We start from the raw sequence: 23691 nt of genomic DNA on the forward strand, positions 1-23691 counted from the left end.
CACGGAACCAAAAACATCAATAACAAAAAACTTTTTTTTTTTTTTTTTTTTGAGACAGAGTCTCGCCTGCCTCCCAGGCTGGAGTGCAGTGACGCGATCTCGGCTCACTGCAACCTACCCCTCTTGGGTTCAAGGGATTCTCCTGCCTCAGCCTCCTGAGTAGTTGGGACTACAGGTGCGTGTCACCACACCCAGCTAATTTTTGCATTTTTAGTAAAGACGGGGGTTTCTCCGTGTTGGCCAGGATGGTATCGACCTCTTGACCTCGTGATCCGCCTGCCTTGGCCTCCCAAAGTGCTGGGATTACAGGCGTGAGTCACCACGCCCGGCCAAAAAAAATACTTTTTACAGAAGTTATTGCTTTGCAACTGCCAAAAAAAGTCAACTGTTGGTAAAGAAAGAGTTTAATTAGTAAAGCTTATAAAGATGTACCTTCCAGTCTGAGGATCAAATCCAAAGTAACGGTCTTTGCATTGGTCACAACGTTGCCCAGCAATGGAAGCATCTTGGCAAACACACTGACCAGTCAGGCTATTACAGATGTGATGAACTGAGCCAGCTGTATGGCATGAGCATGGCAGGCAGCCATTGGCACTGCCTGGAGAAATATAAAAACCTAGAAATAAAGACATTAAAAGTTTTATATATACTTTTTATCCACTCTTTTATTTAAAGCATAATAATTGATTACACAGAAAAACAGGATACTCTACCATGGCACTATCTCATTCCCAATACAAATGTGGTTATATCCGTTCTTCAGTGTGTCAATTACGACCAAAGAAAAGCTGAGTAAATTATCTACATTGTACTTGGGTGTCTCCCAGGCATCTACAATTCAATGTATTTAAAATCTGCTGCATATTATTTCCACAAAAAACTTGACCTCCTCTAATCAGCTCCATTCCAACAGATATTACCAGTCATAGAGTTGCTTTGCCTAGAACACTGAGGTATCTTTGGTAGGGCAGACTTATAAAATATAGGAAACCAGTTACATCTGAATTTCTAACAAACAATGAATTTTTTTAGTAAAGGTGCATTGCATGCAGCATTTGCTTAGACTAAAAAAGTTATCTGAAATTCAAATTAAACTAATTCTGTATTTCATTAAAATAAAAGTTTGCATCCTCCTCTTCTCTGACCCCCTACATTTTGCTAATTATCAAGTCCTATGGATGTTGCCTCCTAACAATTTTAAACCTTCCACTCTTCATCCCCACTACCACCTCCCAGATAAAGTCACCAACCACTTTTTTTATAACTAATACCTCAAACTAGATGCTACCACAGGGACTTTATGTTGAGTATCTCATTTAGTTGTCATAGAAATGCAAATAATGCAGGAATTATTATTACATCTATTTTGTCAATTAGAAAACAGAAGATTGAAAAGGTTAGCACACTTTCCTAAAATGGTAGAGTTAATGGATAGCAAAACTCAGGTTTACACCCAGGCCACCAAGTCCCAGAGGCCATCTCTTCTAATTGCATCCCTCTTGTCCTGTTCCAATCTATTCTTCGTAGCAGTCTTTTTCCAAAGTGCAGTTTGGACATTTCACTTCTCTGTTTGAAACTACTTGATGACTTCCTATTCCCCTCAGGAAATAAATCCAAATCTCTCTTCCAATTTTTAATCCTACAGTCAGGTCCCAGTTACGTCTCTAGCTTCCGCTCATGGCCCATTCCCCACTCAGTCCTTTGCAGTCATATTTGTTCCTCTTCTTGAGACTTAAAGGCCTTTTCATGGGCCATTCTGTCTGCTGGGATGATTTTGACATATCTCTTTTGCTTAGCTCACTCATATATGTCAGGTCTCGTGACTTCCTCAGGCAACTTTCCCTAGGCCAGGCTAGGTATGCCTGTTACAAATTCATAGCATCCTGTTTGTTTCCTAAGTGTTTACAAAAGTTATAATCAATCTCATTTCCATCAAAATCTAACTTCCATAAGGGCAGAAAACCCATCTGTTTCATTCATCATTGTCTCCCTAGTAGCCAGTACACTGCTTGGCACATAGTAGGCACTCCATACACATTCTATGAACAAATAAAAATGAGTTCAATTATTAAAAAAAAAGAAAAAGCCTGCAGAATTTAGAGATTTTAGCTTAAATCTAAAACCCGTATTTTTTTTCTTGTAGGAAAAGGAGAGAAATACAAATATGATTCAAAAGTCTATTCAAGTTACTTAAAATCTCTTTGGAGCCCGGAGATGGAAGTTAACTGTTATAAAATTCAAAAGCTATCAGGCGGTTGAATTATGGAGCAGGCATATGAGGGAGAAATGGTTCTCAGGGTTATGTGATGTGTGTGTGCATGTATCTGTACATATACATATACACACATGCACAGACACATGGGTACACACACAAGCATGTGCAAAATGCTGCAAAGAATTTTACTGAAACAATGGGGTAGAGGGATCACAGAAGGATTCTAATGAATACAGTTACAGCAAATAAAAATGAATTGTACAATTGTCATGACACTAATTCAAAGTTCATAAAATAGCAACGATATTGAAAGAAGGAGAGCATCAGCACAAAGTGAATCCATTCTGTTATCTATTCTATAGGGAACAGCAAAAAGTAATTAGGATACTCTGAAACTCATTTCAGGCTCTAGTTGAAAACAAGCCATTTTCTTATAGCCACCAACAATTGGTTTTTTTCCTTCCCCTAGATCTTGTACATTGCGTCTTACAAAGTTTCAAGGGCAGGAAAACAGAATTGTGCTCCATGGGAGGAAAAGGAAAGGGCTCAAAATCTGTGCCATTCAGTTGGAGGAAATCAACTAATACTATCATTTTATCATAATTTACAGCCAGATTTCGCTATTTGTTTATTTGTATCACCTGACAGCAATTTCCCTTATATATACATTTGAAGAAATAGATTATGGCCATAACAATTAGTATATATTCTTATACCTGATTCATCACATGGTCAAAGTCAAATTCAGAAGGCTTCCATTTAAATTCAAGGCCACTGTGGTTGTGATTCTTTGTATTTTTGTTCCTGTGAAGGTATCTAGGCCCTTAAATCCATGATGATGGCATCATGAATGTGCTAACAGCCCTCCAATTTGGATAAATTACCCATTAGCACAGATACTTACAAGTAGAATTAATTTAGACTTATTTCAATAGCTCCAAGCCACAGAAAATTTGGAATAATTAAGGGTGAGTTTTAGAAGAAATGATGTATGAGATAAACCTCTAAGTATAGTAGGGGATGGCATTTTGGTGCACAAGTTGGGTAGTCCAAATTTTGCGGAGTAAAGAATGACACAGAAAAATCAGAAATTTAAGCAGAGAAGAACTAAAAAGATGTTAAGCACCCAGGGAGACTGCAAATGAAGGTAGGGCTTCCAGGAAAAGACTGCATGGGAATTTGCCTTGGGGTTAATTCCCCTCCTCCTCTCCGGAGCATGATTATAAAGGTTAATCCCACCAGTATTTTAGTTGTCCTATTTTTAAGCAGCTCTAATTAGGATGACTCAGGTAACTTCCTCTTGCCTTACCTGAATGTGCCTAATTCTAGACCATTACCTCCCTTTTATGACTTCCAACTATAGAAAACAATCTTTTCCCTTTCCTTCTGCTTAAACTTCAACTCCTGAATGTGGCTTAATTATAACTGACCTTAATTTATTTTAATGTAATGCATTTCTGATACCCCTTCGTTAGCTCTACTTCATGTTCCAAATCTTTGTATCTGTAGCATTGTAACTGATCTTATTGAGATTTCATTTCATGAGTGATTTTGTACCACATTCTTAAGCATGGTCATTAGGACAACATCATTGCCTTGCATTATGTAGTGCTGAGTGTTCACACATACATGGTCCAAATCAGCTCGCTAGTTTATTATTTTCCCATATTATTTAGCTGACCCCTGGTTTTAAACACGACAAACCTCAAGTGGAAAAATATGTATCATCCAGTTAAAGCAAAGAGTCACCCATATCATAAAATAGTGTTGCTTTATCTAGGAGAAGGATCTATAGAGTTCAAAGTTATTAGCAAGGCAGCTGGTATTATCTCCTGTAGTGGCTATTTGCACAGCACAGTATTTGTCCTGGGCATAAAAGAAGAGCCCATTTCCCAGCAATGTCCCTCCTGAGGACCATGAACAACCAGGCTTTGCCAAGGTCTTGAAAGGGAGAAAGAAAAGAAGTGTAACCTCTAGGCCTTATTCAAGAAAGGAGGGCAACGCTGGGGCTAAGCACTAATTGTAAGACATTTAGAAGAAACTACTCTCCCCTTAAGCCAGAAAATGGACATAATAGTTACACGAGAGCCCAGGGAGGGATGTGTGGCTCACCTATACCCATGCAACAAAAGACTATCTTGGGAATGGCTTTACGAATCAATATTTTCAATACTGTTGTATTGTTTGTAAACTATATTTCAATATAGTTGATAATGGTAGTTTTCAAATTAAAACAATAATAATTTTCCTCCATTTGGGAGTTATAGATAAAATCTTGCTAAAATTACTTCTAGACTTACTTGATCAAGTAAATACATAAATATTAATATTATTCATCCCAAGGTATAATTTCTCTTATTTAAAACAATTTTTAAATGTTTTTCAGTTAAATTAGATAAACTTAAATTATTCTGCTGTTATTCCTTTTTTCTGGGCTGCTACTCCCTCCTTGAGCAGCTTGCTGATTCCTATTCCCTCTTAAAATTCAGATCAGAAATCATTTTCTCTAAGTTCCTAACACTCTGCTTCCTTCAAGAATTGATCTTTTCCTTCACTTTACTACTTCTCCATATTGTATATTTCTAATATTGCTCTTATCACATTGTGATACATTTACATGTGAGTCAGTTTCCCTTACTAAATCACAATGTCTTAGTATATTTGTGATTGTATATCTTAACACCAGCATCGTCCCTGGTAATTTACTCAACAGATGTTTATTGAAAAACAGATATATGAATGAAATGGATAGATAGTTGAATGGATGAATGGGTGGATGGATGGATAAAGATCTGCTGCCCTCTAAAATATGAGATGATTCCTTTAACACTGAAAAGGAAAATGGTAAACATAAATCTGTGAGTCATGAGAGTGGTTGGTCAGAGTGGCCTGTCCGATCAGGGAGTCTAGAGAGGAGTGTATATGAATCAGACACAATAAATTTAAAATATAGTGCTTATCACAGCAACAGATGGAACAGAGCTATAGAAAGAAAATGTTACACTAAAACTATATCTTAGTTCTTAAAGCAAAGTACATAATAATATGCTCATGTAAGAGAAAACATTATTGGAATTTTCTGTTTCATAAATAATCCAATTTTTCTATTTATGTGAATACCCATGAAAGGCCCTCAGTAACATACTCTCTAAGAATCAAATCCAATAACAACAAATAACCCAAATAATGACAACTCCAATTACATCTTGGAGATTATAATTAATATATGTGTGTATGCATATTCAAAATCCACAGCAAAACTCTTATTCCCTGTTCCCATTCAGTGTTTATCAAATGTATGTTCTAAAGCCTGTCTCCTATGCCATTCCAACCATCTCCAAAATTTCTCCAATGAAGTTATCAGAGATAATTCCATTTCTAGACCCCTTTAGTTTACCTCATCATTATTTGAACATTGTAGTTTCCCAGGACTCTGTTAATTGTCATTTTATGCCTACTACTTGGGTTTTGAACAACAAATGAAGTATCCCAGGATGTGAAGCAGTAAGCCAGAATCATGAGTTGAGATATGTTTGAAGGTGGGGGAAAGAAACAGTATTTATCTAACTCACCCTCAAATATTTATTGTGTGAATGTCTAAGACAAATATTGAGTTAGTTATTTAGAAAAAGTTCCACTCTTTCAGAGTATACACTCTGGAGTCAGATGGACCTGTACTTATAAATGGCTCTTCTACTTAATTAGATCTCATTTCCCCAATTAGATTAAAACGAGAATAATCCCAGCACCTCCATCATAGAAATACTGTGCATGTTAAGGCCGGGCGCGGTGGCTCAAACCTGTAATCCCAGCACTTTGGGAGGCCGAGACGGGCGGATCACGAGGTCAGGAGATCGAGACCATCCTGGCTAACACGGTGAAACCCCGTCTCTACTAAAAAACACAAAAAAATTAGCCAGGCGAGGTGGCGGGCGCCTGTAGTCCCAGCTACTCGGGAGGCTGAGGCAGGAGAATGGCAGAAACCCGGGAGGCGGAGCTTGCAGTGAGCTGAGATCCGGCCACTGCACTCCAGCCTGGGCGACAGAGCGAGACTCCATCTCAAAAAAAAGAAAAAAGAAAAAGAAATACTGTGCATGTTATATGGAACTTTGCAGGCAAAGCCCTATTACAGAGCCTGGCACACAGCGGAGTCTCAGTAAATATCATCTATTATCATCTTTGTAATTGTTAATTAGCAAGTCTTCTATGACAGAGATATTTTTCTTATCAGCGTCTTTTACTTTTTTTTCCCCAGATATACCTAAGATTGTGGTCTATATTTCCTGTGATAAGATTCCTTCCTGATGATTTATCAGGGAAGAGGTTCTTACTTTGAGACTCAGGTCTCTCTGTGAAAAACATGTTAACCTAGAAAATTGTCTCACCAAACACTAGGAAATGTGGCATAATTGGATATCAACTTTGATGCATTGATTTTTAATGGAACATCAACATCTGATTCCAATTCCATTGGCAGGGTCTTGTACGCAATTCTAGTTTATGAGCTCATCACTTAATAAATATGATGTGCTACTTAATAAAACAAGATGCTTTGTTTTATGAATTGTAAAAGAAAACCAAAAGTAAATACTAGGGGGAAGCATGAGGCATTGTCCTATTAGTACAAAACATGTCATAGGAAGCTGTTTTCGTTATAAATTAGCCTTTATTTTATTCCAAAGCTGCAGAGTCTTCAATAAGCACTCTCTGCCTCTAGTTCTCAAGGACAAGGGTGGGTCACTGGCTTGGGATGCCTTGACATCCTTCCCTGCCTTCCTCAGCCTGGCCTCTGATTAAGTGCCTACTGCTGAACATTATAAGGTCATCCAGCACAGAAATAGGGAACTGGGAAAAGATATTTAGTGTTATATTTATTAGTGTGGATATGTGTACATTCATATATGTACACATACTCCAAATAATTTTAAATTAAAGCATTTTTAAAATACTTAATGGAGGTTAAGCAGCATTTTTAACCTCTGTTCAAGTTATTGAATGGCATATTAAAACCAATGTGGCTCTAATGTACCTTCTAATGTGCACTGCTGCTTTAACAAATTGCCTATAAATTTTAGTTGAATTAAACCTATTCCTTGTACATTTGTAGTAAGGTTAGGTTAATAATACATGAGGTTTCATTACATGCACCTTCCTTAATAATGTTTTTTAAGAAAGTGGGACAAGAATCTATGTGCAGTCACCTAGTATGGGTCAGCAGTATTTGCAATCACAGATGAAAGGGAGGCAGAAGTCCTTAAGCTTGCTACTCATCCCTTCCTACCCCATCCTTCTCCCTCCATGCCCCACTACTCACACACACCAGTGTGCTGTCTGCCCCTGTGGTATATGATCTAGGTCTCTCAGACATGTTTAAATAAGTAAATGAAAGCTTAAGATTGTAGCAGCACATTTTACTGTGCACATTGCAGGGCTGGCTACTGCAAAACATCTGTTTATGATAAAGATACTTCAGGATAAGTGTTTCTCTTTTCAGTGCAAGTTTTACTGTAAGAGACCATAAAACCAGGGGAAAAAAAAATTAAAGTGGAATTTCTGAAGCAAAACCAAGAAAAAAGGAAAATCCATCCCAAAGCACATATTGCTCCTTTCATGGGCTATGCATATGTGTATACTGTATCTTGTTTTGTTAAAAAATATATAAGATACTTAGGTCACTATTATTTTTCCTCTTTTGTAAGGTTGAACACAACACTTTTCCTAAGTGTTGTGAAAGAAACATCACAGACCTTTGCTAGGTTCACACCTAAAAACAGGAGAATGCCACTGAGGTATTTTTGAAATAAAATTATTCATTAATTCAGAAAATACATAGGCAGCACTGCTATGGAGGTACTCTTATCCCTGCCTGAGATAGAGCACTGAACAATTGTGAAGGACAGCAATGAGACTTGTTGGCTGGAGAGGAAGAAATGATCTGAAGATTTCTGGAAATGAGGTCAGAGAGATCACGGACATTATAGACCACGGGGGTTATTAAATAATATAAACTTTGTTTCTTATTAGCTACGGTGAAAAGCAAATGGAAGGTGGAGTGATGGGATGTGACTCAAGTTTGAACAGTATCACTTTGGCTGTCTGCTGAGAAGTGATGGAAAAAAGACAAAGGTGAGTAGGAGGCTACTTGAATAGTCCAGGAACAGAGGAAGGTGGCTTGGACCTGGCTGGTGTAAGTAAGGGTGGCAAGAAGTGGTCAAATTCTGGATATATTTGAGGGTAAAATCAGCAGAATTGGTTTTGTTAGATGAGACGAAGGTTGTGGGGAAAAGAGAGGGCTCAAGAATGGCTGCAAAGATTTGGTCTGAAAAGGTTACAAGCCCAAAAACACTAGGGGAACATTGCCAGTAAAACACAGTGGATTGAATAATTTTTCCCTCCTAAAATCCCCAGAGATAAAATTAAAAAAAAAAAAAAGAGAGAGAGAGAGAGAAAAAGAGAAAATGACAATCAAAGATAATCTAGAAGAAAAACCTAAGCTCTTGCAGTGGAGAACCCAACAATAAGCTAATTGATTCAAGTTGTGTAACTCTAGAAAGAAAGGTTTTGAATTGAAAGCTCCAGAGATTTCTGGAAACAGATATCAGGTGTGCTAATACCTTCCCCAACCATGAAGTTGTCCTTCTTACATTTTAGGAGGACGCAGTAAGCTTTTCCTTTAGAAGTTAAACCAAAGAAGGTCTGGACCCAACAAGTACATAAACAGGCATTATGTGAAGGGTTGCTTGTGATTATTGATTTTATGCATCAACTTGGCTAGGCTTGGTGCCCAGTTGTTTGGTCAAACATGAGTCTAGATGTTGCTATGAATGTGTTTTGCAGATTTTCTTAGAACATAAGAGCCATCTTCGATAGGCAAAAGGATTCACTGAGAGCCCAAGGATATAGAGATGGTAAAAACTTCCAGATGGTTTAAAAAAAAAAAAAAAGAAGTGGAAAAGAAGCAAGAATCTGATTGACATTGCTAACAACTAATGGTGCAAACATTTAAAATTTTTGAATATTTTTTGAATGAAAGTGTTTTCATATAGCAGTAAAATTTCAAATCATTCTTTATGTTTAGATACTTGAAGACAATAAAGATACTTCAGATATTCAAATTTTCTCCTCAAATTACTTCCCTCCTTGTATTCTTTTTCAGAAGCTACTGGCACATGTGCTCTACCAAACACACAAATAAATAAACCAAGAAGAGAGAACGTGTAGGATTCAGGAAATGAAGGATCCAACATGGGAGACAGGGGAAGGCAATTGCTAGTACAGCAGCAAATGTTAACCCTTGGATATAGCTGTGCAACAGAACTAAAGATCAACCAGCCTAAACTTCCCACTCGCATATCTAGGGGGAAAAAACAAAACCTTATAGATTTCTTGAATAGAGTTCCCTTGGAGAGTTTCGTTTCCTAGAAATGCCTAAGAGAGTCCCGAAAAACTAAGCAAAGGCAAATTTTTTGAAGAAAGAAAATATAGTCAAAGCATATTATATGGCATAAATGTACAGTAAATTTATATAGTCATAGTAAAGAAATATCTGAATGCTGATTTAACCAAACAAAGGGATTGCTAAGCAGGAGGTGAAAGCAGCTAAACAACTCATCTTCTATAGGGGGAAGAAAATAAATAATGTCAAAATATATATATATATATATATATATATATATATATATATATATCCCGGAAATACAGACATGAAAGCCCAGAAGAAACATCTAAAGAAGTTGAAGGTGTTTTCCCTGAGCATGGAGATTCCTGGGAAAATGATAAGGCTGGGCTCTTTACATTTTACTTGTTTTTTAAAATTTTGCAAATATAAATTTTGATTAAAATTCCAATTAAATTTAAAAATGACAATACTGGATAATAATACTAAGTCTTCTTCGTGCAACCCCCTCCTGATCTCCTTTCTCTTTTCCTGGCTCTTTTTTTGGAGAGCTTTATCTGGTACCCATTTGCCTTTTTTTTTTTTGATACAGAGTTTGGCTCTTATTGCCCAGGCAGGAGTGCAATGGTGTGATATCAGCTCACTGCAACCTCTGCCTCCCAGGTTCAAGTGATTCTCCTGCCTCAGCCTCCCAAGTAGCTAGGATTGCAGGCATGTGCCACCACACCCAGCTAATTTTGTATTTTCAGTAGAGATGGAGTTTCACCATGTTGGTCAGATTGGTCTCAAACTCCTAACCTCAGGTGGTCCACCCACCTCGGCATCTCAAAGTGCTGGGATTACAGGCATGAGTCACCATGTGTGGCCTTTAGGAGAATAATTTATTAGTCACTATTTGCCTAAGTACAGATGTAACAAAACTCCTTTTCAAAGGTTTATTGCAAATTGTCTTCTTTCTTTAGAGGAAGATATAGAAAATGCATCAACACTAATACTGAAAAACAATGATCGTATTTAAAGCATTATTGTATTTTATTTACATGTGCAATTGTCTTATTTCCCTTGTTAGAGTTGCAATATCTTGAGGGCAAGTATTATCTTATTCAACTTGCGTAACTACAATAATAATATAATTAATTGTACATTGTGGGCACACAGTAAGGGGTTTATTTAATTGAAGACACTGAGAAATAATCAGGAGTTTTAACAAGGTCATCTCATTGGGCTGCTTTTTAAAGCAGGCACTCATGATCTTAAAAGAGAAAAAAAGCAAAAGAGAAAAACAGAAAAATGACTAATTTTAGACAATAATATAAAAAGAAACAGGTTGATAATTTCTTTCACTTCACCATTCCTCCTTTTAAACCATTTCCTGTTTCCATTGTAATGAAATATTAGTATGACTTTACTTGTACAATATAAACATGGCTACCCAGTTTACCTTTCTGGAAACTAAACACTGATATAAAAGTGCAAATAAATAGTCTATTTGGTAACCTCCATAGTATCTTAAACTCTTAGCAACAAAGAAACATAATTGAGTATTGCCAAGGATCCAAAAATAATCTCTATTTAAATTTATATCATATATTTACTTGTAAATTATTCTGTCAGTTTCCCCATCAAAATTTAAGCTCACTGAAAGTACTGTTTGCTACTACACATAAAATGTTCTTTGACTAAATTAAGAACTCAACGGTACTCAGAAGAAAATGATTTCTCAGTAAGAGAAATGTTTATCTATATGAAAATAACTGCACTGTTCAACAAAATATAGTAATCCAAATCTATAGCTTGATCATTCTAGCTTTTCATAACCAGGTCAATATCCTGGGTCAATAACTCAGCAAGGCCACTGATACATTATAGCATATCCTTGGAAGGAAGAGTGACTAGAATAGAAGTGATTCTATAAGGCAAAGCATGTAAGAAACAGTTGAAGATACCAAGAAGAGATTTTGTACATATATTTCCTCAGGACTCAAGAGGCCTTCATTAACTTTGGCTGATTTTTAAAAAATTGCTAATAATGAGATCTATCCAAAAAGTACAAAACTGATGGTCATTAAAAGCATCTGTTTGGAAGTAAACTAATGTTCTGCCAACCAATTTTGCAAGTGTAGGACATTCCTAGTATAGCCAAGGCTGTCTTCAAGGATCAATTTCTTTCTTATTCCTTATAATAGCAGAGGCCCCAAATTTTAATTAGACACCTGGATATTCAGATAGAGCATCTATCTGCCAGCCTCTTTTTCAGTGAGGTATGGACATACAAAGCAGTTCTGACCAATAGGATATGAGTAGAACTGATACAGGCTCCACTCAGGTACCAGCTTAAAGATAAAGCTGCTTACCCCCAGCTAGAAATAGACAGTTGGAAGAAAATATGGAAGTCCCCTGTTGAGAAGGACAGGGGAATGCCTTTAGAGAGTCAGTAAGCTGAAGAAATGGAGCTTCAAATATTTTTTCTCAGTCTGGTACATTTTATACTAAATATTTTACAATACCCTGTTGAAATTTTTCAGTAAATAAAAATATTTTCACCATGTTTAATGCTCCTTACTCTTAACTCATTGATTCCATTTATAGGTCCATATGGTCTTCAGAAGAAAGAAGCATAACTATGGAGTAATAACAATGAGATCTGTATTATTATTTCTTGAACATAAATCTCCCTTCAAGGTCATATAATAAATTGAACATGAAGACAATAGAAGCTTGAGCACATTTTCAAAAATGCATTATTTTCAAGTTTTCTATAGGTTTGAGTTAAACCACCTCTTAAAACACTGATGCTTCATGTCAACTTTGTTGTTCACTGAGTGATGGAGAATTGTAGGCAGTATGTTGAATAGTAAAACTAGTCAGAGGATGCCAACTAACATTGAAAAGGAGGATTATACTGCATTCCATGTCGGGAAAGGAGAATGAAACAAAGCATCAGGTAGATTGAAATCAGCTCTGCATGCGACATGTGTAGCTCCAGTGAAGTGGCTGCAGTGTCTGAAGAAGATAGGAGTATCAGGGAGCAAAGCTGGGTGTCTAGACTATGACCAGAAGATATAAACTCATAAAGATTTGCCCAGATTGGACTCAAATGATAAGCAAAATAAAACCCATTTTAGGTAACCCTACAGGAGAATGATATAACTAAATAAGTGCTTTAGGGGAATTATTCTGCCAATACTATATAGGGTAGATAGGAAAGAGCCATAGGTTTGGGTGGGAGAAAGTGGCTTAGAGTTGGGAACAAAGAGATCACCACAATGAGAGCCACAAAGATGAAGGAAAGAGCAATGAAGTCAGTATTTTTTCATCCTAGGAAGGGCACAAATGAGACAGAATTATGCATGATGTAGATATATTATCCATGGCTATTTCTTCATGATATACAAAACAACCAGAAAACGTTTTCTAACTATTTTAGTTCATCATTTAGATATCTGGTAGGTGTACAAAGTACTGAGATGATGGGTTGGGTCTTTCATTGAAAGGACCAAAAGGAGCAAATGTTTGTTATTATGATTTCAGAGTTTATCTAAAATCAGAAAAAAATTGTTTAAAATGTGTGACTTGTATTGTATATACAATTAAAGTTAGAATGGAGCAGTAAATTTTAACAATTGATAATTACTCAAAAGGATATAACATTTGATCTATTAGCTTTTTTTGGTTTACGTAGAAAGAAGGATGTATAAATCATGGTTATTTGACTGTGCAGGAGACAGAGTACCTACCTTGTTTCCAAAATTAAAGATATTGATACACAGTGAAAGAGAAAAAAAACATCATCTTAGGATACCAAAAAGTTAATTGCAAATTTGGAAGGATTAACCTGAAGGTAAAAAGAGTGAATGTGTTGTATCTGTCATTTAGGCTGTCTGCCCAGGTCTCCATAATCTTCCTGTTTTCTGGGATACTTACCACCTTGCTCCTACCTGATGAAAAGGTCCCTAAAAGCCATGCTCATTTTATAAGTATGTGACACCCCTGGCCACAGTGAATTGGCTCAGAGGTAACCAACCAAACAAAAGTGAGTCAATTCCAATTTTCCTCTAGAAATTTTAACTAAGAAGTAGCTAATAAATCTCTCTATTGTAGCTGGTGGTAGAATTATAAACAATTTCAGGGGACATAGGGTGGCCATGTACCCATATAGACAAAGAGAGAGGTAAAGTCCCCTTCTGCAAAAGGCAGACAGAGAGAGAGAGAGAGAGAGACGAATGAATATGTATCAATGGAAGCATTCTAATTCCTGAGTCCTGACTGTAGTGGTCCTTCTTAGGTTTTTATGGAATATCTAGTTATAATATAGTCTCCATTTACGTTTAAACCAGTTCAAGTTGTTTTCTAATACTTACATGTCAAAAAGAATGAACACTTCATCAATTCCTTCCTGTCTCTTTGATCTTACTTGTCACACTGACCAATGCCAAAGGAAAAACGTGGCCCAGTTCTCCTAGGCCTGGTTCTTTGCTATGTAAACATAACTTTTGTTCTACTCCTTCTCTGGCTAGCAAATCACACTTTTGAGTTTGTAACATGCTCATTTTTTATAGACCCATATAACTCAGAGCTAATATTGGCTGACAGAACAGCAATTAGCACAGCTGTTAAACAACTGATAAATACTTATATTTATCATGATATCATAATGAGTATTTTAGTTAAAATCTTAAATGCAAGGAGAGCCATAGATGGGGTCTATCCCTCTTTCAATTGGGAAAGAGATGGAAAGATAAGTTTGTATACAATAAGATTAAACAGTAGCCTATTTTATTAATTTGATAACATGTAGAAACAATTCTAAGTATTTCTATACAAAGCTAGAACATATAGCCTCTTCAGTAAAAACATTTAGCCAGCTTTATTCGAGATTTAGTCCATCATTTGAATATTTGGCATTATATGGACATTCAACTCAAATTTTCCTTTCTCTGGAAAATAAAATTGACTCTTCTTAACCTAATTTTTAAAAAAACTGTTAAAAGGAGATTTACTTCAAGTGAAGAAATTAAGTCTCAATTATGAAATAGATCTGATTGGCTGAGTTTTATCTGAAGTATCCTCCCAAAATAGTAACATAAATAAGCCTGATAATTTTGAACAAGTTAAATGGTTGTATCTGTGTTGGATAATGATCTAAATACAACAATGATTTTGGAAATAAAATTTGTAGAAGCCACAATCCAGAAACAGGGATAAGTCACCTGTTATGAGTTAACAAAAGGAATGTCATTGTGCACTGAAAACGTAACACATTTCTTTCTTACCTGGTTGACACTGATTACACCTTCTTCCTTGACGATTAGGCACACATAGGCACTGGCCACTGATTGGGTCACAAATGGTCCCAGGTAATGTCCCCAAGGAGTCACACTCACACATCTGGCAGCCTTGAAAATTGTCAATGGTCAAATTGTACCTGTGAGGCTCACACTGATTACAGCGAAGACCTGTTACCCCTAATTTGCAAGGACATTGTCCTGTTGATTTGTCACACAACAGAGAGCCATTTATTGTCCCAGCCTTATCACAGTTGCAAGGCAGGCAGAGGAAAGAATTATTTTGCCGTAAGTAGAAGTGTCCCTCCAAACATTTATTGCACTGTCTCCCTTCAACATTGGGCTTACAGATGCACTGCCCTGTCTTAGCATTACAGACAGTCCCAGGGAGGGATCCAGCTGTGTCACAGTCACAGGCCTTACAATTGGTGACATCTAACCCATAAAAGTTTTCTCTGCAGGTGTCACACTGAAGTCCTTTAGCTTCTTTTTTGCACTCACACTGCCCAGACAGAGGATTGCAGAATTTGTTCACTGAGCCATGGAGGTTACACTGGCAGGGCTCACATCCATCATCATTAAAACTTCGGAGAAATTTAAATCCAAAATTGCAACGATCACACCTAAGCCCTAAAGATAAAATATATTTAAAAGGTGAGGATGGAAAAATGATTTCATTCAAGATAGATGAGGCACAAACAATGCTACTGCAGACAATACGAACACAAAATATGGAGTGTTTTCTCACAAGTAGTGCCATAGAGGGCTAATCATACTCTCAAAATATAATGGCAATATTTAATTTAGCTTTAATATACAACTGTTTGCAATGAACTTCATAAATGTTTAATTATTACTTAATGCAAAGAAAATGCTTAATGCAAATGTTGTTTCTGTTACATATGCTGTAGCTCTTTTTCTCTTTAACAAATCTTAAAAACTACTTTAACAAATGTGTTCATTTAAAATTATAGTAGAATTACATAGGACAAATTAGTTGTTTTCCTAAAGATAAGAAATCTCTAAAGATGTTTAATAAAATGTTAACCTGAGTACAAAGTTTCAGCTAGACAGAATGAATAAGTTCTGGACCTCTATTGTGCAGCATGGTGACTATACTTAGTAATAATGTATTGTATACTTGAAAATTGCTAAGAGATTAGATCTTAAATGTTCTCACCCCAAAAACATGATGAGTACATGAGGTGATGGATATGTTAATTAGCTGGAATTAATCATTTTATGATGTGTACATATATCAAAACATCATGTTGTCTGCCATAAATATATGCAATTTTTATTTAATTACACCTTAGTGAAGCTGGGAAAAAAAGAAAAAAAAAAGTAAGCTGATAACTATTTTTGCGAAAACAGCATATACACTTATTTCTGAATCCAGACATTTAGGTAATTAATATAAATAAAACTTATCCAGGGCAATTCTTAGTTTAATCCTTTTGTATGCTCCTCTATTTTATCATTTTCAATTAATATAAATTATGCTCTCCTTGGCTCATAAAGCAATCACATTGCTTGTCATCTTGTATGACTCAGAACATACCTCTTTAAACACTAAGTAAATTCTGTTTTTTATATTACTTCTATTTAAAGTAGTACACATATACATTTTACAAATAAAGAAAAATGTTTTATCACCTATACTTAAATCTCTGACAAGTAAGGTTATTCTAAAAAAAGGGTATTACAAGGCGAAGAAATAAAAAAATTAGAATAGTAAATGTTTAGATGCAAAATATTTCCTTTAGATAGTCTCCAAATATCCATGAATTTAAATAACTGACTGCATGGGTTGAATCAACTGAAACATTTACTTCCAGCTATAATTGCAATTTAAAAATTAGTCTTAAAATAAGAGTCAAAAACACACTCAGGAACTCATATGTAGAAAAACATTTCCTAAACTGGAAGGAAATGCATAATATATATGAATATATATGGATAAAAATGCAAGAACTCCAATGGAAGTCAAGTTCTTTAACAGTGATGAATGACTCACCTAAGGCATATCATTTAATTTCAATAAGGAAAATAAAAAAGGACCACTATTGCTGCAAATTTTAAAAATAACTGTATTGTTAACAAGAATTATGACTCATTTTGAACTATTAAAATTGGTCTACATGGATTCATATCATATCAGTTTTAAAAATATGCGCAGTGCTTATTTGAATATGCCATACATATTCCTGACAGGTAATCTATTCCTAACGATACTCAGGAAGGCCTACAGGGCATCACATTCGGTGTTAACAAGTACAGGCGAGTTAGCACACTTGGCATTTAATTCACATTCTTCTCCCTTTTTATTCTAGATGAATGACCTACTTTAATAAAATTATTGGTGCTAATGTATTTTACTGGTGATAGAATCATTAGTAAGATTTAACAGTTTTGTTAACTCTAACAGTTTGCTTTCTGAAGCGTATACAACATACACTTGTATTTTCTGGGTTTCTTTTTTTTCATATTAACAAGGTGAAATTGAATAAAGTTACTTGCTCATCCCATTAGGAAAGTAAATATATATGCATATCAAGTTTTTGTTTTTATAAAAAGTGCCACATTTGCAGAAATAACACCAGAAAGAATAATTATTTATAATACTGAAGTAATTTAGAATTTAGTCTTCACAAAATATATATTTCTGTTTCCTGCAGAAAACCATCTGGATCAATCAACAAAACAGGCACATAGTAGGGATAGCATAACACATTCTAAATTAATTTTGATTTTTGCCTTCCTCAAGCTCTGGAATCTAACCATCACATGAAAGATTCCGTTGATACAAAGAAGTAATCATTTCACTGTCTTTAAAGGCCTTGCTTTAACTTCTGTTTTCACATCTTGAGTTTAAAATATATCTCACATTAAAGAACAAAGGATGCCATACAAATTGAATTCAAGGTCTTAGAATTCCTTCAGCATCATATATAGCACATACAAATACGTACTTCTCTTTACACGTTAGTTATTCTTTCTTTCTAAAAAATTAGTTTTTGTATGCTTGAGATGCATAAAGGCAAATTACATTACAGATTTTCATGTAATGTTTCTTTAAACCAGAGAAATCTCATGTAATGCCATTAAACACACCTACATTCTCTTTATTAAATTGAAACATTTGTCTAGCTGAATTGTGTAGCATGATGTATACTTACATAAATAAAAGATAAAGAATTAGATTTAGAGGTATATTACAGAAATGAAAATAGTATTCAGAATGATATGTACATATGCTTGTGTACATGTAAGCATTTGTGTGTGTGTGTGTGTGTGTGTGTGTGTGTGTGTGTGTGTGTGTGTGTGTGTGTGTGTGAAAGAGAGAGAGAGAGAGAGAGTGATCACTGCCAGGCATATTTTTATTATTGTAAGGTTCAGGTCAGTGTTAGACAAACCATGGATGACTTGGTGTCTTGAATGACAATAGAAAGGCAAAGGTCTTTTTTAAACTTCCTATACGAACCAAGACATATTCAGTTACAATACAGGGCTCACTTCATCAGGAAACTTTCCTCTCATAATATTCTCATATATCAAAATTTCAAAGTGCATTATGTACATAGTGCATTTTGGGCACATGATAAATTTTGTCCTTATGTGGCAGTGGTTCCCCTCAAAAATGTTGGATGTAATAAATTGCTATAATCAAATCTAATTTCTGAAAAATACCTGTGGGAGTAACAAACAAAAAAGCACGTCTTGTATAAAAAAATGATAAATAACAGCGGAGGTAGCTGTTTATTATAATCAACTTGGTGCTGAATTACAAAATTAAAATTATGTAGCCCTTTATAAGTAACCCGAGCAATATACATGATCTGTAGAATTATGTTGACTTATTTTGCATTTCATAGGAACAGTTCAAAGAAATATAATAGAAAAAAATGGAAAGATTTATCACAAAGGACCCTGTAGCACAGAATATTTTGAAAAAATCCATTTATTTTGGTCTATTAAGAAAACTAGCATGAAAATGATTTGCTTAGAACTCATTAAGTGTAAAACATTTTGAAAAAGTGCTAATTTTCTAAAAGAAACATCTATGCAGTAAGCAAATTATATCTTTCTATGACTTATTAGTATGGGACCATGTGAACTAATGCATCTACAGAATAAAGAAACTTCTAAAGGGTTGATTAAACTAAGCTTCAAGCTGCAGTTTGATAGAATTATTAATTTAATCATTTTAAACAGTTAATTTCATCCAAAATTTTTTTTCCAGCCTTCCTTGAGCAAAGAAATTTGCTTTACTCTTCAGTTAAGAAATCAAATAGAGAATTTTATTCCAGATGGTAATAGAGATGTGACTGTAAACTTTTGCGTTACACATACCAATAACGTTTGCTTTGCACTTGCATTGGCCTGAATTTTGGTGACAGGTAATATCTCCATCCACTGTCCCAGAGGTATTGCAGTTACAAGGACTGCAGCCATCAGGATCCAACTCTTGTAGATTGTAGAATCCATTCTGGCACTGATTGCACTGTCTGCCAGACACATGTCTCTTACAATTACACTGGCCTCCAATCTAGAGAAGATACAACATTTTGTAGAATGATGAACGTATCTATTTTTAGATAATTTGCTCATTAGGTACAAGACAGGGAGGGAGGGAGAAGAAAACTAAATGTTCAACAGACAAGAAGGTAATAAGATATTTTTCCTCTTGACACACAACATGGGAGGCTTCAGCAGGGGGAATATATAGAACTGAATGAAAATAAAATCCATAGAAGTTAGTTGTATAAGAATAAAAGGGAAATGGGGAATTAACCATTAAATACTATATATAGAAATCAAAATATAAATATGTAGAGACTGAAAATAGAAAACAGTCAGCAGTTAATTTAGTCTTTAGGACACTATTTCTCTCTCTCTTTTTTTTTTTTTTTTTTTTTTTTTGTTACCAGGCTGGAGTGCAGTGGCGCAATCTTGTCTCACTACAACCTCTGCCTCCTGGGTTCAAGCGATTCTCCTGCCTCAGCCTTCCGAATAGCTGGGACTACAGGCGCCTGTCACCACGCTCAGCTAATTTTTGTAATTTTAGTAGAGGCGGGATTTCGCCAGGATGGTCTCGATCTCTTGCCCTCGTGATCTGCCCACCTCAACCTCCCAAAGTGCTGGGATTACAGGCGTGAATCACCGCACCCAGCCCACCTCTCTGTTTGATTCCTCTTGTTTACTGTCTGATTGATTTAAACTTGTTTTGTAAATGCTAGGTATTTAAATTAAGGGAGAATCTTTCTATAATGATATCATTCCATAAGCAATGTAACAATATTTAATGTTATTTGTTAATAGAATTATTTATGCCTATTGATATTGACCCTAATACATGTTTTCTTACCCAACTCCCCTTTTTGGACTATTCAGCATATGTATGATTCATTTCACCACATTAAATATATTTAGCTGATTTATATTGTGGTAAGAAATTCCAAAAATGTTTCTTGTTTTAAAGCATTTTCAAGCAAAATAACAGCTAAAATACTGTGCCATTTTACTCTTCAAGCATCTGACTTGAGAAGAATGAAAATACATAAAATATAGTGTTCATCCACTTTACGCATAGATAATACTAGGTTGATTAAAGAAAGATGAGAACTAAACTCTTCGTAAGCAGACATATGTATATAAAATGTCAAATAAATATGAGAAATTTAATAACTTAGGACTCTAACACAGCAATGTGGGTACAGACTTCAAATCTCTTTTATAGTCCCTGACATTTTCCCCCCTGACTTTCTTTCACTTGGATTGAATCCAGCTCTTCACATTTGGAGGCAGAGTTACCACAGAGGGAAGTAACCTACTTGTGAAAAGATATTATTTGATTTCTATTTAATTTCAAGGATATTTAAAAATATCCAGGTTGGGATTCAGTTACAAGAAGGACTTAGAAATTAAATAATTTTTAAAGACCTATCACTGCCTCAATTTTCCTCGTCCAAGAAATAGAGACTCACTGGAAGCTTTATTTAAGGATAAATTAAGACAATTGATATGAAAATATCTAAGACTAAAAGATAAATGGTTATATGCAAACCAAATGTAGTTGTAGATAATAATGAACCTCAATATCAAAGATGCATATAGGTTTAGAAAGATGAATAAGAACGATGAATTGCCTTCTTGTGCCTGACTGTTCATCTTGGTCTTATTCACATCTAGTCCAAAGGATACAAAATCATTACTCAAGACAGAGATTTGATTCAGCCTACAAAACTAAATGGCATTTATTGGTGGATATGTGTAACATACAGGCACATCATGAAAATCCAATAGGCCTGTCAGTACATACTTGTAACACTTCAAGTACATCAACCCATAACTCAGGCCTGAGTATTTGCTGGTACTTTATAGGTATCAGTCCTGTTCTCCAAACGGATGGTAAACACCTTAAGGCATTGGACATACATTATGTTTCCCTCAAATAATAATCTTAAACATTACCCACATGTAAACAATATGTTTTCAAATAGCAAGGAAGCGTGCAAAAGGTAAAGAGAAATAAAAGTGCAAAAACTTTTTATTTTATATGTTTTGTTATATTCTTTTTTTTTTTTTTTTTTTTTTTTTTTTTTTTTTTTTTTTTGAGACGGCTTAATTCTTGTTGCCCAGGCTGGAGTACAATGGCGCAATCTCGGCTCACTGCAACCTCCGCCTCCCAAGTTCAAGAGATTCTCCTGTTTCAGCCTCCCCAGTAGCTGGGCCACCATGCATGGCTAATTTTTTGTCTTTTTATTAGAGACACTGTTTCACCATGTTGGTCAGGCTGGTCTTGAACTCCTGTCCTTAGATGATCTGCCCGCCTTGGCCTCCCAAATATTTGGGATTACAGGCATGAGCCACGGCCCCTGGTCTTGTTGTATTCTTATTTACATGTAATGCATGTATCAGCTGAAGCGTCCTTACCTTTTGAAATCTAGATAAGGCTGCCTATGACCCTAATTCCATTCCTGAACGACAGAAGTGCTCCTTAAGTTTATAAGAATTCTACGCATATTGATCATTTCATAGTCGCCCTGACCCTACACTTCTGCTTCTTCCATTTTGAAGTCTTTCTGGCTCCTACCAGCACTGCCCTGTGTCACCCAGAGGTGAAACTCAGCTAATGCCTCAATTTCAAGAACTCTTGTTCAAAACAAACGAAGAAACAAAATGTAGTTGTTAACCTTTATTAAAGGTTTGGGGTAAAAGAGGAATTAAATCATTACTTTGCAATTCATAATATCCCTTTAGTTTCCCCTATAGCTAGAGATTTTCATCGGCACTCCAATTATCTACCATCTCTGTGGCTTCTCTGTTCTTCCTCCTTGCTCTGCCATAAAGCGTATCCACTTTTTTCTGTACACCTGACTTTGCATGGTCACTTTCTCACATACATCCCAAAAGTGTATATTATTGCCTTGATTCTTGTGAAAACCTAAGTCTTATCCAGATATTTTTGTCAATAAAAACAATTCTTTCTATATGAACAACTCTGTCACAAATTAATAAAATAACAAGTTTACTCCCATTTGATTAATCTAAGTTTCTGTAACACATGTAGACCATAATTTCTGTAAATTAACTATATCTTAAAATATAGTTTAAAACTAAAGTAAGGCATTATTACTTTTAAAAATGTTAACTTTAGTCAGTTTCCCAAAATTCAACTGAAAATACCAAGTTTACTTCTGTAGATTCTATACCTGTAGATTCTCCCTTTTTAATGTGAGAAAATACAAATCTACTCATACTCTAAAACCAATTCCTGTCCACCAAGAAGTAGAAAGAGAGAAAGGCATTCCTCTTTCTTTTAAAAATATACTTCCAAATCAGAAGACACTCTTTGGTACGATCCTTCCACGACAACTCTAGATTGACCTATTGGTTTTCTTTGGCCAAATACTAGCACATATAATGCTTGCAACTATGATTCAAACAGACATTTAAAAATGCCTGCAAAAGCACACCAGCATGGCACATGTATACATATATAACAAACCTGCACGTTCTGCACATGTACCCTAGAACATAAAGTATAAATAAATAAATAAATAAACAAATAAATAAATGCCTGCAAATTTAGAGTTCATTCTCTCTTGCTGGGCTTGGAACTCTGAGATCACCTTGTGAACAAGCTCATGCTATCCTGCTAGAATATTAGAGGTTGTATGGCAGAAAACTGAGGTGCCCCAGCTAATAATTGCTCCGACTGCCCCAGTGAACAGCCAGCTTGTCAACCACCACATATGTGAGTGAGGTCTTCCTATCTAACCGCTACTTGACCAGCTAGCTAATCACAGACAAATGAGAGAGCCCAGAAGAGGTTGGACAAGTTAGTGCACGCCAGCACTGAGCCAAACCATAGAATCCTAAAGAAATAAGCAATTTGTATTGTGTTTAGCCACTAACTTAAGCAGCAAAAGTTAATAGATACAATATCATTGACCAGAACTTAAACCACATTTCTACACCTAGCTGCCAAGGAGGCTGAGAAATGTAAATTGTTCTCTATGATCATGTGATCAACGACTATTGAGCTTTCTTTTACTAGCATGGAAGGAAAGACAGATAAAGCAGTACAATTACTATCTCTGATAACAAACAAATACCTATTCACAGTTCAAGTCATGGAGATTCTCCTGCTCTTTACAGCTTAAAATGCAATTTGGTCTTAGAAATTTCGGTCTTGCCTGAATCACAGTTTTGGGCTTTAACATGCTTTCAGCCACAAGAGCAGAGGAAAGAAATGATCATCCCCATGAGATGCAGTTAGATACTCAGAA

At 35.6% G+C, this 23691-nt stretch overlaps 1 protein-coding gene across 2 annotated transcripts in view; it reads right to left on the minus strand.

The window, feature by feature from the left end:
• LOC105493520 (usherin) overlaps positions 1-23691 on the minus strand; it is a 789359-nt gene that overhangs the window by 602141 nt on the left and 163527 nt on the right. For both annotated transcript variants that reach the window (XM_024796490.2, XM_011761218.2), the window contains 3 exons: positions 19250-19445; positions 14885-15526; positions 433-616 (listed from right to left, as the gene is read on the minus strand). In XM_024796490.2, the coding sequence (XP_024652258.2) occupies positions 433-616; positions 14885-15526; positions 19250-19445 (1022 nt within the window). The remainder of the gene's footprint in view (positions 1-432; positions 617-14884; positions 15527-19249; positions 19446-23691) is intronic.

The sequence above is a fragment of the Macaca nemestrina genome, chromosome 1 (assembly GCF_043159975.1).
Source record: "Macaca nemestrina isolate mMacNem1 chromosome 1, mMacNem.hap1, whole genome shotgun sequence".
NCBI classification, from domain to species: Eukaryota; Metazoa; Chordata; class Mammalia; order Primates; family Cercopithecidae; genus Macaca; species Macaca nemestrina.